The following is an 18,953-nucleotide window of genomic DNA, read 5'->3' on the forward strand; positions in this document are numbered from 1 at the left end:
ATATATTAGAATAATTTACAGATTGTTTTTGCTTACTTGAGAGTTGGCTGCAAATGCAGATGGTTTTCAGATTCCCTAACATAGGTGCCCTGCAAATTGGGGTGGTTTGTACCTAAAAGGTATACAAGATGACTTATTCATGGTGAAAAGAAATGTTAGAAATTTTATGCTTGTTTCTTTTTAATACTTTTTAGTTTTCATTTTTGATGTGTTACTGTGTAAACTGAAACATGGACGAATACATTGGGTTTGTGTGCTCATAGGTATTTTTCTTTTATTTGCTAATAATAAGTTTTGAAGAATATTCCTTAAATCATACTGCACTGCTAGCAAAATCCAGCCCCTAAAAATAATTGACCACAACTTCAGAAATCACATGTCACATATATTTGAGCTTGTCAGCAGCTCAACAAAGTTTTCACCCATGCATTTGATTTTCATCATGAAATATGCCCCCGTGCAGTAATGTAGTCTTTGACATGTCATATTCTTTCTCTGAATTTGTTTCCTCAGCTATGGAAAGTAGAAGATACTCTTTCCTCTGCCTACTATCAAACTCAGATGAAACACTATATAAAAATACTATATGAACTATAAAGCAGTAGACATGTAACCAATCAAATTTTAAAGGTTAGTTTTATTTGCATTTAGCAATGAGCATTCCATGATAAAAATCTTATTTTCTACAATAATCAACATTATCTATTTCTCAGAATAAGTATTTATTTGAATAAATACTGAATGCCCTGGCTCTCAGCAAAGATTGTGAAAATGGCAGCAATCTTTTTTGTGGCACCAGAGCTCCAGAAGAAGTAGGAATTATTTGTTGCACGGAAGATTATTCAGATTGAACATAGCATTGAATTTGTCTGTGAATGGTGGCATTGGACAGTAAAAGACAAAACAGATCTAAAGGAGAGCAATATTGAAGATGGAGAGACTGGCGCGAGAAGAGAACTAGATGTCAGAGGTGGGGACACTGGCATGGAAAAAACACAGAGGCTTTACTGAATACACAGTCTAACTTGAATGAGGGATACATGAAAGAGAATAAGGGGAAGCATGGGCCAGGCCACAAGCTGAACAGCATTATTTGGAGAACTTTCAATATTTATTAAGGAAAATTGAATTTGAATGCTTGATGAGACAGTTCGGATTTCCAGGAAATGACATCTGTGAAGGTTTTGACACAGAAAAATGAGAAGATCAGTTGTGCTTTGTGAAGACTGGTGGGCATAAGATCCTGTCTCAATGAACTATGCCTGGGAAAGGATTAAACGGTAGCCCTGAAATACACAGAACTCTTACCAAGCTACTACAGACCTCTCGAGAGGGGGACCGTGTGGAATTAAGGTAACTGGTGACACTGGAACTAGAAAGGAGTGAACAAATGCTACATCTTGATATAAAGTACAGTCCAAACACTTACATATTTAGCTTGTTTGTGACATAAAAGTAATACTTATCTACTACCCAAAAATGTCAAAATGAAATTGGATGTATACTAAGTGTGTTACTCCTTAAACCAAGAACACAAAAGTTATATTTGTCTAGGTCCCGTTTGCTTCATAAACCATATTTGTTTATTTTAAAACATAGGACTAGGTTTGTACTTTCAACATAAATTTTTTAAAGACCTAAAAATGCCTAAATCCAAATGATACCTTGTTATTAAAATAATTATGCCTAAAATTTGATTTTAATTATAGATAATAGAACTGCTAGAGGTTTGGGGGGAGACTGGATTACTTCTAAGTAGCTCAGGCACTTAATTTGAGAAGTCAGCTACTGGCACACTTATTTTCAAATATTTATTTCAGTGCTTATTACATGTCAATTACTATAAAATGCATAACACCTGAAGCCACATATATGACAGCCAACATTTTTATTTACATAGAATTCATATTTAGGAGTAATAGCCAGAAAATACACAAGTAAACAAATGTAGAAGTAAGCTAATTGCAGATAATGACAAGTTCCCCAAATATAATTTTAAAAAATCATGAGAATAAATGGAACGAAGGGTGGGACTAATGATGGCCATCTGGACAAGGCCTAAAGAAAGGCCATTCTATGGAGGTGATAGATCTGAGACAGGTATAAAGGAAAGAGTCCATTAGAGAAAAATTTGAAGGGTGATTCACATGAACAAATAAGAGGGTCAGATGCCCTGAATAGGGAACAATCTTGATATTACTTGGAGCATAAGAAAAAAAAAACCTAGCTCTTCTTTCACGTACAAAAGAGAGTTCTGTACATTTCAGGTGGAAAAGGTAGGCAGAAGATAAAGTTTCTAGGGTGTTGCCTGCCACATTAACAAGTTTGATTTTAAGCCTTGGGAAAATTGTAAAAATTGAAAGAAACACTATCAATTTTCTCATATTATTTTCATGTTGTGGCACAGCTATTTATTAGTACCATTAAAATAAAACTATTTGATGTGATCACATCTGTAGCAAATTTCACCATCTCTTTCAAAGACCTCATGTGGAAAACACGATTTCTGACGTTCCCTTTAATTAAGGGTCCACATTTACTGTATAGTATGTCAGTCTGTATATCCGTCAATTCATTCTAATGCTGACAAAATAGAAATTTCTTTTCCTACATTGTTATCTGTCCTAAGAAACAATCTCATTTAGTGTTGAAGCATCAATTACTGGAGAAGAAGGTCTGATAATCATAAAGCAACCTTTATCAGTAGGCATTGCATAAAAGTGGTGTTTTCAGCATTTCTAAATTGGCCCAACTCTATTAGAAATTGCAAGAATGTCACTTGGCTTAAAAATATAGCCTGGTGTTCCATTCCTAAAGGTGCTATTATGCTAACAATAAATCTGAACAAGACCGTAGGCAGAGTGTGGGTTGTGATATACTCAATATTCATCACACTCTTACCCAAAGGAATATCCATTATGTGCTTCTGGGGTCCTTCAGCAAAGCAGGTTTATTACACCTGCCAATTTTCATGGATTTGTTGTGTGATACATCGTTTTCCTTGAAGAAATCTTAGTCACAGTGAATATTTCCATTCCTGTGGCTTTCTCTCTCTGAGGTAGTTCATTTACTGTGACTCTTAATTCAATAAAAGACTAAGTTTAAAATAAAGTGAAATTCCAGCTCTCTTAAATATTTCCCAATAAAGCCCTATCATAGGTACCTGATTGCATTTAGAAGATGGTATATTTTCTCTAAAATTCTTTTAAGGTACTGTATTTATAAAATAGGAATCCACATGTAAATGTTGATAAAATAGTATATTTTATTTATTTGTATCAACCTTAAAACAACTCATTTCCGGTTTTACTAATCAATTACTTTAATAGTATTTTGACAACAACATAAACTCATTTGTTAGTAGGTATTACATGGAAATGGTGGCAGTGAAGACTTCTATAATTGCTTCTAGGAAGCAAGTCTAGGCTTACTCCTCAAGAGTAATTAATACAGTAGAAGAAATCAACTTATTAGATCCTGTTGACATAAATAATAGTGAGAATGCAAAAGCACGTCTTTAATTCTATACTGGTTCCATGTTTCTTGAATTATTCAGTCTCAAATACCAAGTCTTATACTAATTAACCAGTACTTCATGATTGCATAAGACATCTATATCTATATCACCTCCATCCACATTTATATCTATATCTATAGATAGATAGTGCTCAACCTCTAGCAAAATATACACATATAAATGGTACACAAATGAATTACTTTTATTTATGAGCCAGATGTATTTGAAAAACTACTACTTAAATGAGATCATTCTGTTAAAATAAAAAGGCAAAATCATTATATATAATTCAGAAATATTTAAAATGTTATGAATACTAAAAGCCACAAGAGACAAATTCCTTATGAGTAGTGATGATGGCTATTCCTTATTACATCTGACTGTTTAGTATAACAGCTGACCCTGTCATACACTAGACTTAAGAACTTCAGAGCTTCTATTATCCCTTCGCTTTTCTGTGCTATCCTTAAACCTGGATAACTTGCCAATCTTCTAGAGCTCCCCGCCCTGCACTCTAGCACATGGTCCCTTTTCGCATCTCTATGCCCAGCAGTATGGGGTCCTCCAAGCGTTCTCTGCTCTGCCTTCACATTGCATTCCTCCTTTGGTCAAATCCAGCTCTGTCTCTCTCCTATAAAAATAGTTAAGGTTGTCCATCTTAAAATTTCCCTATGTCAACATCTTTAATCACAACTGTAAAATCTACTTTATAATTTTATATAATACTCATAATTTCAAGAAAAAAGGATATAGACATTCGGGGGTGTATTTTTCATAACATGCCTACTAATAAAATAATTTTAAAGATCATATAATATTTGAAAATATTGAAGTACAACAAGAGAAGTTTAAAAATATCCAAATCCTCAAAATTGTTTTAGAATCACTGTGGTATTATACTTAGATTATTTCATTGTAAATGGCTGTAGGAAAAGTGCTAGAAATTGTAAAGTTAATTAAAGCAAAACAAAGAACAGAAAAGGCTTGTGGTAAAAATCTGTAAATTTTAGTTTGGCATCCAGGGAGACAAAATACATCAATATTTGTAAGGGATCTTAACAGCCAAAATAGGAAGGAAAAAACGTACAGTTGTGAAAAACTTGCTGGCCCTTCAAAATGAATAAAAAGTAAGTAAGTTTGGAATATATATATATATATATATATATATATATATATATATGTGTGTTAGATTCAGACCCCATATATATACATATATAAAATATAATTTATATATAAATTTATATTTAGACTATATGTACATATATATATATATATATTCAGACAACCTAATTTTCTAAACTAGTAGGGAGATAATATGAAATCCTCTAATAAAGCAAAGAGGTTTAAAGAAATGTTCTGTTGTGTAAAATATTATCTACAACTTTATCTCTGGGGCAACGGTTAACGTACCTTATTTTCTTTAAATAACTGTGGTTTAAAAATTTGACCCTATCTATTCTTTCACAAGGAAATTATACATGAAGTATATATGATTATTTCTCCCTTTAGAATAGAGCAAAAGGGAAGATTGAATCACATACAATGTGGGTAAATAAAAGTTAACAGAAAAGCTGGACTATTTCTTGGTTTTGATATATATTCTGAAAATAATGCTTTTTTTGAATTTAATGCAAAAGTCTTTGAGAGATCTTATGCTAACTCAGCGGACATATTTAAAGGGCAAAACGTTAATGCTGAATTTTGACAGAAAGATGAAACTTAAGAGCAGGAATAGAATTCTTACACATGCATAATTTGGGGGCATTTTTATGATTCTTCTGTCTTTTCTTAAACCTATTACAAAAAGAAGACATTATTACTTTACTCAAAATCTTTATGACAGAAAGTTAGACGTGACATAAATCAAAGCAATGTAATAACTCAGGGTAAATATAACTGTAGTACTTCTAGCTGTTGGATTCCGGAGTGGTCAAAATACCACTTGATTCTTCTGATTGATTCCTGAATATTTTAGCACTCTCATAGTTTTCCATCTCTTAGGATTGCTATTAAATATGTCTCTTATAACTACTGTGCTTCTAGCTGGTAAACTACTATATTTATGCCTATATATGTCCCAACATATTATTGGTTTGTCACAAATATATGAAATCATGAAATGTCTATAGTAACCTCTCATCACACTCAAGGAGAAACAAAATGATAGGAGGAGATAGGCTTTTCTGACAAGTAGCTGATCTAATCATTGTCCATGCTCTGTAACAACTTAGGCAGGTAAGCATAGAAATTAAGAATAGAACTGTGTGATCTGCATTACAGTGGTTGGTTACCTACTAAAGCAGTCACTATTATTCCCTTTATGATCTGTATGCCACTTCACAGCATAACTGTGCAGCTGTTCTATCAGGAAATGGAGAACATTTCCACATCTATTTAGCCTTTGTGGGTCTTGTGTCTTCCAGTGGTCAAAGTATGAGACAGAAATGACATGGCAGTGGTTCCAAGCCTTTGCATCAAGAGACACTACATTCTTGAACATCTGGAACCCTAAGGAATCATTATGAGTAATAACCCAGACTCACCAACTATCCCTGCTGAACATATTCTAGTTATATCTCTGATAACTATAACTGACCACAGTGGTAGTGCACATCAGCAAATCCCAAAGTTCAGTCCAGGTGAGCACATCCTAAATGACCAGAACACAGGCCAGTCACTTAAGCAGATGGTTATTTTGTAAATTTGATCCCATCTGATGTAGAGTAGTTTTTTACAAAGCAAAATTTAATAGTTTTACAAGTATTACTATGTTAAGTTAAATGGAAGAACACGCTCTAGCCTCTTTTTAGTAATTGAAAAGTAAAGAACAAATTTCTAAGGTCATTTTAAGTTCTGATGTAACATTCTATACCAGGATATTGAACCTTTTAGAGCTTTCAATGATACAAACAGCCTCCTGAGGAACATGTGCCATAGGTATGCCACCACTGTTCTATACCAACTTTTCCTGTATTTTCAACATAGCATTATTCCACAGTAAATTCTGAATTCTGAATATATCTGCACTTTAGATTTTTAAAGACTTTATCATAAATTAAATTTATAGAGAACAAATATTCACTGTTTACTGATGATATAATCATTTAATCATAGTTTTACTTTATAATGTCATGTTTGAAACTCTATATAAATATAATAATATTGGTTTGTAATTAAACTAGTATTTGATATACTTTTAAGGATTAAACTGTCTCTATATTGGCCTGGTAAGTAACCTTCAAAAGTTTATCACTTAATCATTCAAATAACATATGTACTGTGCACGTTAAAAGTTGTTTCACCTTGAGAAAGAAATACAATGTCAATATATTTATCAAGCTAAACTCATAATGACAGCTTTTTTTTTTTTTTTTTCCTCCGGTACCAGGAACCGAACTCACAACCTTGCGCTTGCCAGGCAGGTGCTTTGCCGCTGAGCTAAATCCCCAGCCCCAAGCTAAACTCATAATAATAGAAAGCTTTACCTGCATAAGAGTTTATGAGTGGCAGCAGAATTATCAGTTCCCATAGCAACCTCATCTCCACTTTATGAGGTCAAAAATTTCTTCCATACAATCAGTAAGAATAAAAAGTCTGTCTTCTAGTCTGTATTTCAAATCTGAAAGAAAAAAATTGTCATGCAATAAACCTATAAACATCAATATGTTAATATATATATTGATTATTAGGAATTGATTCTATTTAACATTGATATATCACTCAAAGCAACCCAAAGGACTATTTTTTACATATAAATGCTTTATAAAGTTTCAGAAATTTGGTTCATATTTTTATAATTTTAGTTCATATCTCAAACATATATTTACTATGATACTTATTTCTAAAGAATGAGAACGGTATTCAACTGGATGTATTCTATAGGGAATACAGTTTTCTTTAGTTTAATTTTAAATTCAGTTGTTTTCAAAATGTTAATGATGAAACATTAAACTAACTCCCACAATTCTGTTGCTTGCTTTTATTTGATCCTTAGTCATTAAGCATAAGATATAATATTATTCTATCACATATACATAGATTTTCTAAAAGTTTTGTCCCTAGTAATGAAAAGGCTCATTAAGAAACATTCTTTCCCAGAACACTAAACTAAAAATATTATAAAAATAATATTCTTCTACAAAATGTCTACAAGTAATATATTTCGGGCAGTATTATCCTTCAGCTATCAGGTATGCTTTCCAAAAGGATTATGTCATAATTTTCTCTAATTTCATTTGACATTAAGTTATTCAAAGATCAATAAAATCAGAGTTTAAGTGTTAGCTTGGCCTTTCCTTCAAAAAACAAGCCCAATAATTTCATAAACTCATTAAAATAAGTTCATACTAAATTGAGTAAACTCACATAGGTTATATATGATAGTACTTCACATCAAATTATAAGATTTTTAGAAACTCCTACTTTAGTAAAATTATGTTTCATTTTAATAACCTTTCAAGGTATGTGGAATTTAAGTGTAAAACTAGTGATGAAATTTTGCAAATTTCCTGTTATAGTTTCCCTTTTTTATTAGTATATGTTTTAGATACATAATGAACGTATTCACTGTGGAGAGCTACATATATACACATATATCACCTGGATTGTTTTACTTCCCTTCCCTTTCTCCTTTCTCTCCCCATCCCTAGATTCCTCTTAGAAATGTATTTCTGCCTCTAACTGCCTCCTGTCAACTTAAACAAAGAACACTAAACCAAATTCAACTTTTTATAAAATTTAACCTAAATGCTTTCAAATTGTAAGCAAAGGATAAAATCACAGGAAAAATAAAAAATATTTGGGGCATTGTAATATAATGGGTAGATAATATCTTATATTCTCAGATTTTCTGTTATTTTTCATTCACTTTCAAATCACAGATACTGTTTTAAATGACTTACATTTATATTACATAATATAGCATTCAAATTCATCATTGTTCAACATATATTGATTATCGATGTGCGTTCTCCATCAAGCCATTAGGCACTGAGGTCTTATCGGTGAATCTAAAATCATTTATCTCTCCCATTGAATCTTGCTGTTTTGTCTTATTTTGATGAAATAACAAACAAAACAACACTCATAAACAAACAAACAAACCATACACATAAGTAAATAAGTACATGTATTAAGAGTAAGTAAGGTAATACTTTAAAAAGGAAAACATTTGAGACCTCTGTCATTTACAGAGTGTGGTTGAGGTAGCATTTCTCAGCTGAAGCTTAAAATACGAGTAACCCTCTAGGAGTCAAAGAGCGTGTGCACAAAAATGAAGAGGAGATGGCCTCAGGGACTGAGATAAGGACGAACGACTGATGAAACTCTCATTCTAAACAAAGAGAATGTGTGTGCCCAGGTCCCAAGGCAGAACTGACTCTCTATCTTTGAAGACCGGAAAAGGTCCAGTTTGTTACTGAAGGTGATAATGTTGAAGCAAAAGAAAGAGGTTCAAATACATATGACTTGCCTTCTCTGAGAAAGAACATTGTAATTTCAGGTTATAATTGAGGATTTTATGTAGAGAAGGATCAAGATTTACTTTACATCTTTGGCTGCTGTCCAGAAAGGAAGGGCGGGAAAACAGCTAGAATTATGCCAATAAATTAAAGACTACTTTTGTACTTCAGGAAAGGGATGATAATACTTTTTACTAGAATAATGGCTTTGAAAAATTAAATCTTTGGATACTTTTCCTGCCTCAAATCTTTCTTTTTCCTATCTATTAGAATATTGCCACCAATTTTTTTTCCTAAAACAAAGATTTGGTCCAATTATGCCAGCATTCTGAAACTTTGAATCAATCTTCACTGTACAAACTTTAAAACTCCTTGGCTTGGTATTCAAGATCATATATAAACTTTTAACCTTTTTGCAAATAGTTCACTGACAAAATTGTTCCGGAACATGATTTTCTTTCTCTTCACTCTGCACACGAATCACATGTGCTTTCCTTAAGATGCTGTTTCATGTATACAGAAATCCTTCTTAGAGTCTGTGTCTCCTTCAAAACTGTGCAAGAGCAATATGACCATACATGGTTGTTTTCATAGGAAAATTTCTCTTTACTCAAATGTCATGGCAGAATTATTAATAATAGTCCTTTAACCAGAAAAAAGTCCTGTTTGCAAGACAGATGACATGATGCACTTATTTAATGGATGTTTTCCCTACCTAATAATCTTGTCCCTTTCTTGTGATAAAAATTCTGTGACTTGCTTTGAAGAACCCCTTCCCTCATTTGGTCCGTATAACTGGAGTGGTATTTCCTTCATCTCTTTGGTGGAAGAAAAATCTTGGAATCCATGATAAGTCTTTGTTGATTATGAATGAATTCCCTTGGCTATAATGTTTTATAAAAGGATGGGTTTATGACTTGATGAAATCCATGACAAAGTCAGAACATTTGTCAGTAATATTAAGACGAGTATAAACTTTCCATTATTATGATATTAACATGTTCATCTATTTAAGAAGTTTTTTCACGATCCAGCTAGAACTTGTCACTGAAAGCTCGCAATTTCCCATTGTGGACAATTTGCTAAAAATCCACCTCAAATATTTCCCTCATTCGTCCCTAAGAATCTTGTACAAATATATATATATATATATATATATATTTCTTCCTTTCATTTGGAGCTGTAAGAAAAGTACTTCCTTTAATACATGTAAGTGTCACTGTGATTTGTTCTGACTTCTAAAGGTCCTCTAACTGTGTGGGGAGTGTGGCTCAGTGGTACAATGCTTGCCTCGCATGTTTAGGGCCCTAAGGTCAACCCACAGCACTGCCAACAGACAAACACTAAGAGCCTACCACCATTTCCCTTATAGAATTATGAAGCAGTCAACCATGCCTAAAACCCTGGAAGTCTAAAACTTATGAGACAATCAAATACATTTTCACTTAATCCTATTTGTGTTATATTTTGTTCACTGTAACCAAAATATCTGCTGGTACCTTTATTCTGCATCCTGAACTTACATGAACATTTTTATGAAAGACTTTATGGCAAACTCCCATGTTGTAAACTCCTTGAGGAATGCACTTATCAATGCCCCCATTATATTTCCAGAGTTTTCATACTTTACCTTGAGAATCAACATTATGTTCCACACTTGCTAATAACACTTGGTGTGATCTTTAAGGCACAGCTCTGATTCAGTAGTAGGAGCTGCGATTGGTTTGACAGTTATTTAGTAACACGGGCTGGGGTTGTATGTGACAGCTGAGCAGCCTTCTTTTCTGAGGAAAAAGTCTGAACTGGGAATTTAGACAGTTTGCTTCTACTGTTGTCTTTCTCTTAACTAGCTGAGTAGCATTGGATGATTCATTTGCATTCATTTTCACTGTCAGTTTACTCCTTTCAAAGTTGAGGAATTTGGTGTAGAAATCATCTTTATATTTCTTCTATGCCCAACATTCAAAGTTGTTCAGCTGAACCCAGTGTATAATTTCTAAGCAAATATTGATTGCTTAGCATCTGATTGCTGATCTGCACACTGTAATGAGGACAAAGCCCAAAGATATTTTATTTGGCATTACTCTTTAAAAGCTAGCTGAAATAGCTCATAATTATGCATCAGTTACCATTTGTAAAAGTTTAAATTGCCCAAGGAAGAAGAATACTCTGGTTCCATAAAAAGAATCCGGATAAGAAAAGTCTGGTTATTTACTCCCAGTACACTGGATAAACTTTTTGTTGGTCAATCACATGCAAAATAGTTAAAGATTCTTGGAGTCAAAATGAGCATTAGCACTTGAGGCAAAAATGGGTTAATAAAAGGTTACTTATACACCAAATGTAAAAGAATTTTAGAAGTTCTAACATAGTTTTATAAATGTATTGCCAATATTTTGCATTAGATGAGATTTACAGATCAGGCAAGCATTTAAATGGCATTTTGTCCCAGAAAAGTGTGTGCATTGTTTCATAAGTGCTAAATTTATTGTTCTGTTATTCCTGGATGAACTTGTTCTTCTATAGACCGTATATGTTTACTTTTCTCTCATGGAATTTCTCAGTGCAAAAGCAGCACCTTCAAATACTTCAACAGTCAATATGTGCAGGTCCACAATCTATTGCTTGCAATAGATCTGAAAGTTGAAATGTACATACAACTTTGGTGGCAAAACCTATCCGAAAACAATATGTGATAGGGTACAGCTGTTTATCTAACTTAGCATGAATAGTTCTACCCTTATGCTAAAATTGAAATACTGGTTGATGATGGAATAGTGTCTTTTGTGTATATGATGTATAAATACACTTACATGTATTTATACATTGAGTACAGAATATATATATATATTCTAATACAGTATGTAAATGTATACGTATGCATACTGACAAAGATACATACACACGAATGTACTTTTCTACTGCCAGAATCAGGAACCACAGCCCCTCAAACAAATTAGACCCATAGCCCACCTTGTAAATACTTTCATTGCACTCCATTTTACCTATTAATTTATGTATGTTCTATGACTTATTTTGGGCTACAAAGGTGGAACTGAATAGTTCTATCAGAGTACATACAGCCTGGGAAGCTGAAAATATTTACTATTTACTATGGATTTAGAGGTTTGGGGATTTTTTTTTTGCTGATTCCTGATCTAATGCATTTTAAACTCTAAAACACATGAGACTATAAGGATTTCAGTACACATATTCAGCACTTTTTCAAATATATATATATATATATATATATAGATATAGATATATGTAGATATAGATATAGTTGAAAGCAAGAACCCAATGTGTTAAATAGAAAAACATGGAATCTCGTACACTTTACATTACGAATTCTGTCTTGATATGAACTCTTTTAACCATGTGTCATAGACCTACAGCTGACAAATATGAGTTAAGAAATTATATGACAGAGAAGTCATACCTGAAGGTAAAGGTACTTAACTCAGACAACACCAGCAGTTTCTTTATTTGGATCAGAATAATCACTTGTGTAAAAATAACAATATCTGTCTGTCTGTATCCCTTGGCCCTAAATTCATCTATCAGTGCATACTTGTTTACAATGTACAGCAAACCAGAAATGAGTATGGGGATACAAATATTAGCTAGATACAAAGCAGCTAGTGATTCTGGGGGATTATTTCCATGTTAAACTTTGATATGCCCAGCAAGCATAGGATACAATAGGAGTACTCAAAGTGAAAGAGATAGCATCTCTTTTCTTTTAAAAAGTAGATTTTAAAACTTTCTTTACAATGAAAGTTAGGGTAATGCTCTTAACTGAAAAGGCAAGGTTGATGTAGACATACAGCTCTGTAAAAAGTCTTTGAAAGGAGCTCATAAATGATTCTTGTTGGTATTTATCAACTGCACTTAAGCAGGTACAGGGAATATCAAATATCCCCTAAAATAATACATTGTATAATAGGGGCAGAAGTGGAAAATTATTTGTGCCCAATTCTTTCAATATAATGCTCCTTAATTTCCGTAGATAATTCTAGGTGATGTCAATCTGGGTAATGAGAATTATATATCTTAATAGAAACTGCTTAAGGAAATCTCAAGGTCAATTAAAAATCATATCACACTCTTACTTTTATTGAACAATTTGAAATAATTTTCTCCTACTGGCGAAAAAAAACACTATTTTTTTTTCTCTAAATACAGAGCAAGAGAATGGATGATGAATATTACTTTAGAATATGAGCCCAGTTCTACTCAGGACATTTTTGTGTTGCTTCCATATATCTGGAAAACTTCACTGCTAGTGTGTGGCCTATCAAACGCTTTAATTTTTCCATATTATAGTAACATTGCTTTAGCACTAAAGAATTTCATGGATCAAGATCCATTTTCAGATGGCATGTACATCATCAGAACAAGTGTCCTCAGCACTAATTACCCTTTTTTTTTAATTGACCAGTTAATTAACTGGACCAAATAAATTGAAAAACTCCAATTCACTTAATTAAGGTAGCTCCACTGTTTTATTTCAGTGTGATAAAAATCTATTGAAGGAAGAGAAGATTCTTAATAATTGGCAGGACAGATTTCCAACCTCAGCATTCATAGTGTTATTTACTATCAACCTAAATCAATAATAAATTAAAATGTAAAATATTTATGAACCAAAAAAATCTGATATAGAGTAAGAAATCTCAACTGCCATTAAGTCAGGCAAAGTAGTAAGATAAATTGTCCCATCACAGTCTTTGTTTTCAGATTATAATGCTCTCAGTTTCATGAATGTTATGCCAAGCTGTCAAAATAGGCAGTCCTCATAGATAATAGGTTAGTAGAAAGTTATAATGCAGTGCATCTAGTGTAATCATGGCAAAAGCATTCATTCTTTCTTAGAGAAGGCATTAGATATAAATATGTTTGTTGTGGTAATAAACTTATTTCTACACTTTATTTTCTTTTTAATCAGAGAAAACAAGATATATAATTTGGCCTAATGATCATTACAGTCCTGTTCATATGTATTTTGCTTGAGACCAGGAAGTCTTGCTGAAAGAAACCAGTGTTAAGAAATTTTTTTGAGGGCTCGGGATTTAGCTTAGCGGCAAAGCACCTGCCTGGTAAGCTCAAGGTTGTGAGTTTGATTCCTGGTACCAGAGAAAAACCAAAAAAAAAAAAAATTTTTTTTTTGAGGCTACTGAACAATATTTTCAGTGAAATTCTGCATTGGAATGCACTATTAATATATAGATGAGGCAGTCCTGCCTTTTACTTCCATATTTGTGAAAATCAAAGCACAGCAGAGATTTACAGTTGTCACAATTCTGTTCATCACCAAATAAAACCTGAGACTTGCATGCACACCTATCATTGAAGGTTCTCCCTACTTTGTTCCCGTCTTGATCTGTGACACCAGCGTAGCTCCATCCTCTTTAAGTACCTATTTCTCTGTCTACGAACTGCAGGTAATTACGTGTAGTAGCTATACTCTTTGTATTTATGTTATCTTAATAAGAATACAAAAATATAGGTAACCAGTACCATATCAATCAGTTTTTTGTCACTGAGACACACTACTACTTAAAGCAGGAAAGGATTGCTTTAGTTCACAGTTTCAGAGGCTTCAGTTCATGGGCAGTCTGATTCATGGCAGAAACATCATAGAAAAGAGGCATAGCAAAATAAAAAGCTGCTTTATTTTTTCATGTCAGCCAGGAACCAGAGAGAAAGTGGATGAGCCAGCAGAAAGATATACCTTTAAAGTCATACCCTTAGTAATCTACTTCCTCCAAGCAGGCGCCATCTCCTAAGAGGCCATTCAGCAATGAATTCATCCACAATTCATCCACTGATGAGGTCAATATACTCATGTTCAGTCACCTCTCCAGGCCCATATCTGAGCACTGGGAATCAAGTCCTCAGTACATGAACTGTTGAGGGATTCTTCATATTTAAAGCATCACAGATACTGGTATAGTTTGGAGGATTTATAATTTTGACCACCCAGTACAAATATGTGTTAAGAAACACTGGCTCAGGCAAATCTCAGACACACTATAGGAAGGGACACACTACAGGTAGGGAGAACAAAACTTGGCATAGTTCTAGTACTTTATCAGAAGGCAGTAGGTGATATTTCTAGGGTTTTATGTCCTGTGCTGTAGGGATTTAGGGTTGTTTTACAAAACAAGGACCTGATCAAGACTGAGAAGAAATTATAGCATCATAGTGTCAGAGTAATGGGCATCGTGAAGCTAGGTTCTAGCTACAAATCTTGAAGACAATCTCAAAAAGTATGTTTTATCCTCTACAAGTAAACATTTCCTATAGCAAGCAGCCTGATTATTTTTGCATTCGGTGTTCTTTAGCATAGGCACCAGAAATTGTGCTTGTTTGCGTTTTCAGTAATGAACTGAACAACAGAAGGTACAGACTCCTTACTAATACTAGAGCATAAGACAGGAAATGGCTTTCTTGAGAATCGTTTGATATCTGCAGTCACTACTAACCTGTAATGTTGTAGTATAAAATTAACCCCATATAAGACACAAACATATAGGGATAGAGGTGTTCATAGTCATAGCTTGCTAACTGCTAGCTGAGTTGACCTGGAGTTAAGGGCTAAGTTCCAGTGCTAATTTTTCAGCTCAAGAATATTGACTATTTGATTAACATTTGAATTGACAAAAATGTTGGAGAGGTAGAATCTGTCAGATAGCAAAAATCAAAAATAACTACACTGAAAAGAATGGAATAGATATGAATATATAGATACATATCACAGTATATTTGTACAATTTGTAAAATATCTCAAAGAAGAAGCATGATGCTTTTCATATTTCTTCCTCATAAATCATAAAAAACACAAGTATTTGCAAGGATTTCATAATCAGGTATGTGTGCAAAGCATTTTTTTCACATAAAATATAGATTGATGTAGGGAATATTATCATAGCTATAAATAAGTAATTTTTTTACCTCATTATATGTTTAATAAAAAATAGTCAGAAACAGGAAAATTTTTCTTTGCTTGCTTTGCTATAGTTATCAAAGAGAAAACAAAGCAGATCAGAGTGGGCTAAAATAAATATAATGAGATAATATTGAATGAATATTGACAAGTCGTATCTTAGGTTTAAATAATTGGATTATTTAAATTAATTCAGAGTATGAGTGTAGTGGGAAAAAGTGGCTTTACCTCAATTCAAGTTAAAAAAAAGAGCAAAACTAACATGATACAAAGGGAAGTTGTACCCGTCTTCACTGCTTACATTTCAAGATAGTTGCCAAAAAGTCAGTGTAACCCAGGTTGCATGGAAGAAAGCACAACGAGCCGAGGGAATGAGGTTCTGATCGTGAAGCGGGTAATGTTCTCTTCTGAGTATCATGGTTCAAGAGGAACTTTGACAAATTGGACCATTCTCCTGGGGAGAGGATAAGGATGATGAAGTGTCGGGAAGACATGACTTATGAGGGTCAGTGGAAAGAAATGAGTATGTTTAGCCTGGGGGAGAGAAGACTTAGCAGGCATAGGAGAGCCATCTTCAAATATTTGAAGGGCTGTCTTCTGGAAGAAGGATTAAACTTATTATTTGTGTCTCAAGAGACCAGAATGAGGACCAAAGGGTGGACATTTCAGGGCAGCAAATTTTAGTTTAATATAAGCCTTGAGCGTTTTAACAAATAGAATTTTTTGGCAGTGGTTAAGTGCACTGGTTTCAAAACCTAGACAGTGTGGGATCTCATTCTCAAAACCTACATTCACTGTATAGCTTTGAGGTGTAAAGAAAGTAATAAGTATTATGAAAATCACAATGGAAAGAATAATATCTACTGAATGAGGTTCACAGGAGGATTCAGATTGTACAAACAGAGAAAGTTTTTTCTCCATGAGATATCTGGTTCTCTACAATCAGGAGTGGCCAGCTTATAACATTTCTGTGACGTGCTAGTATTTACGATCAAGTAGAAATTTAAACTGGATGATTTTCTAAGCCCTTCTAAACCTACAGTTTGTCATTTCTATATAAAAGCAGAAAAGTGGAAATTTTCTGAAGAAGTCATTGGCTACAGATCTAATAGTCAAATATTTTAAAATTTAAAAATCTTCCATAAAAAGACATATTGGCTTCTTTTTCCTTCTGAAGATTTGACATCCTGGGTCTATATATTTACATAGTTAAAACACAACAAAAAAAGTGCATACATTAAGCATAGTTGGTCCTATAACACCATTTTTTGCCACATTTGGGGGGACAAGTTCAACTGTTTAACTTTCAGCACATTTTACTCTTTGGCATTTCCTAGTCTGTGCCTGAAGCTGTTGTGTCTGCCTTCTATGCTACACAAGAGAGGCAAGGAAGCTGGAATCAAAGTCTTTTAGGATGGTGGGATGGGACAGAAAACAGGGAAAGGAAGAGAATGAATGGGATACCAGCAGCTAGACTGAAATGCTAAAGACAACAACACTAGTAATAATCTTATCAATTTCAGAATAGGATTCAGACCCTGTCAAGAACTGTATGTGCCTTAATTAACTTAATCTTTAAGAGTGTATAAGTTGTGTAATATCATTGCTTGCATTTTACATATGAGAAGGTTGAGGCTGGGAGGGATTAAGTAACCTGGCAAAGAGCACACAGCTAATGAGAGGCAGAAAAATCCCTCAACTGACCAGTAAAATCTAATTAATGATCCTGGGCTTTCACTCACAATGACCAATCTGACAGATGTCACACTTTTGTCCAGTGCTTATTGTAGGAGATTTCTTTCATATTTCCACACATGGAAAAGAGTAACTTCTCTTCCTATAGGAAAAGAAACTTCTCTTCCTATCAGACTCCCCTTTCAGTACATTTAACCTAAAATGCTACAAAGCTAGATGCTGTGCTTGCAGGCCTTGAAAAATGTAGCTTTCGGTCAAATATTATGCAAAGTATAAGGTTAAACACAGTGAAACATTTCCCTTCTTGCAGGATTTCTTAGTGGCTGTTAAAATCCTCTACAGTATCCTGTTTAGTCCCATAGTGCTGATGTGCATTATACAGTATGGAGACAGAAATACAGCACATACTGGCTCGTGGATTTTCAGGACCCTCTGTTCCACAGTGCTTTTAGGAATGCCTGATCCAGAAAAAGAAGTCATAGAAAACAATACATATATTCTCAGAGTTCCTGCTCTGCCAATAGCTATTAATGCCACTTGAGATACAAATCTTACAGCTGCCTATTCCTAGGTTATTCACAGTGAAGATTGGAGGAAGAATACCTAATTTATGATGTACTCCTAATTTTTCTGGGAATCAATTAATAATGACTGTAACAGCACTCTGAATTATAAAGATTCTAAGACATACATGGTATACATTATCACAGTTTCTTACTCCTGAGAAACTGCTCAGGAAAATTGGATGAATTCAAAGCATATATAAGACTTGCATTACTAGATTTTCTTTCTCCTAAAAACTGGTGCAGAAAATTGGATGGGTTTAAATCACTTTTTTGTCAATCTGAGGTTTCAGGACCACAGATGATGACAAATATCCATTCTCTCAAGTAGAAATGTGAAAATTCTGACCTATGTTAAAAAATTAGTGAAGTAACATTGTATCTATAAATAAATGTTGCTATAAATACACTAAAATTATGCTGGTGTAGGATCTCTACTAAGAACACCCTTTCCTTCAAAAGTTTTACATGGAAAGAAGGAAAAAAATAAATCATGGAGCACACACAGCAGGATGTACACTATCCCATTCTCTTCCTGTTGGCTAAGGTTCATGATCCCCAACCCCTAGACAATCGGACCTTTTGCCTTCTCTTCCCTCAGTCTGTCCCCTGATATGCGCTCTCATCGGCATTCCTGACCTCAGGGAAAAAGGAGTTGCTTCAAGAGGAAAATGTGGTTGCCTGTCAAAAATCAAGCTGCAAAACGCAAATTCCTCTAAAATGGAGAGGCTTCAATTTGAAGATAATAGAAATAAAAAAGGATATATATA

General features: G+C 33.7%; 1 protein-coding gene across 2 annotated transcripts in view; it reads right to left on the reverse strand.

Moving 5' to 3' along the window:
* Nucleotides 1-18,953, reverse strand: part of Cntn6 (contactin 6) — a 314,084-nt gene that overhangs the window by 247,666 nt on the left and 47,465 nt on the right. For both annotated transcript variants that reach the window (XM_005383756.1, XM_005383755.1), the window contains exon 2: nucleotides 7,003-7,136. In XM_005383756.1, coding sequence (XP_005383813.1) covers nucleotides 7,003-7,057 — 55 coding nt within the window. In that variant the 5' untranslated portion in view covers nucleotides 7,058-7,136. The remainder of the gene's footprint in view (nucleotides 1-7,002; nucleotides 7,137-18,953) is intronic.

This window comes from Chinchilla lanigera, unplaced genomic scaffold, assembly GCF_000276665.1.
Source record: "Chinchilla lanigera isolate Chin_1 unplaced genomic scaffold, ChiLan1.0 scaffold00020, whole genome shotgun sequence".
Taxonomy (NCBI): domain Eukaryota; kingdom Metazoa; phylum Chordata; class Mammalia; order Rodentia; family Chinchillidae; genus Chinchilla; species Chinchilla lanigera.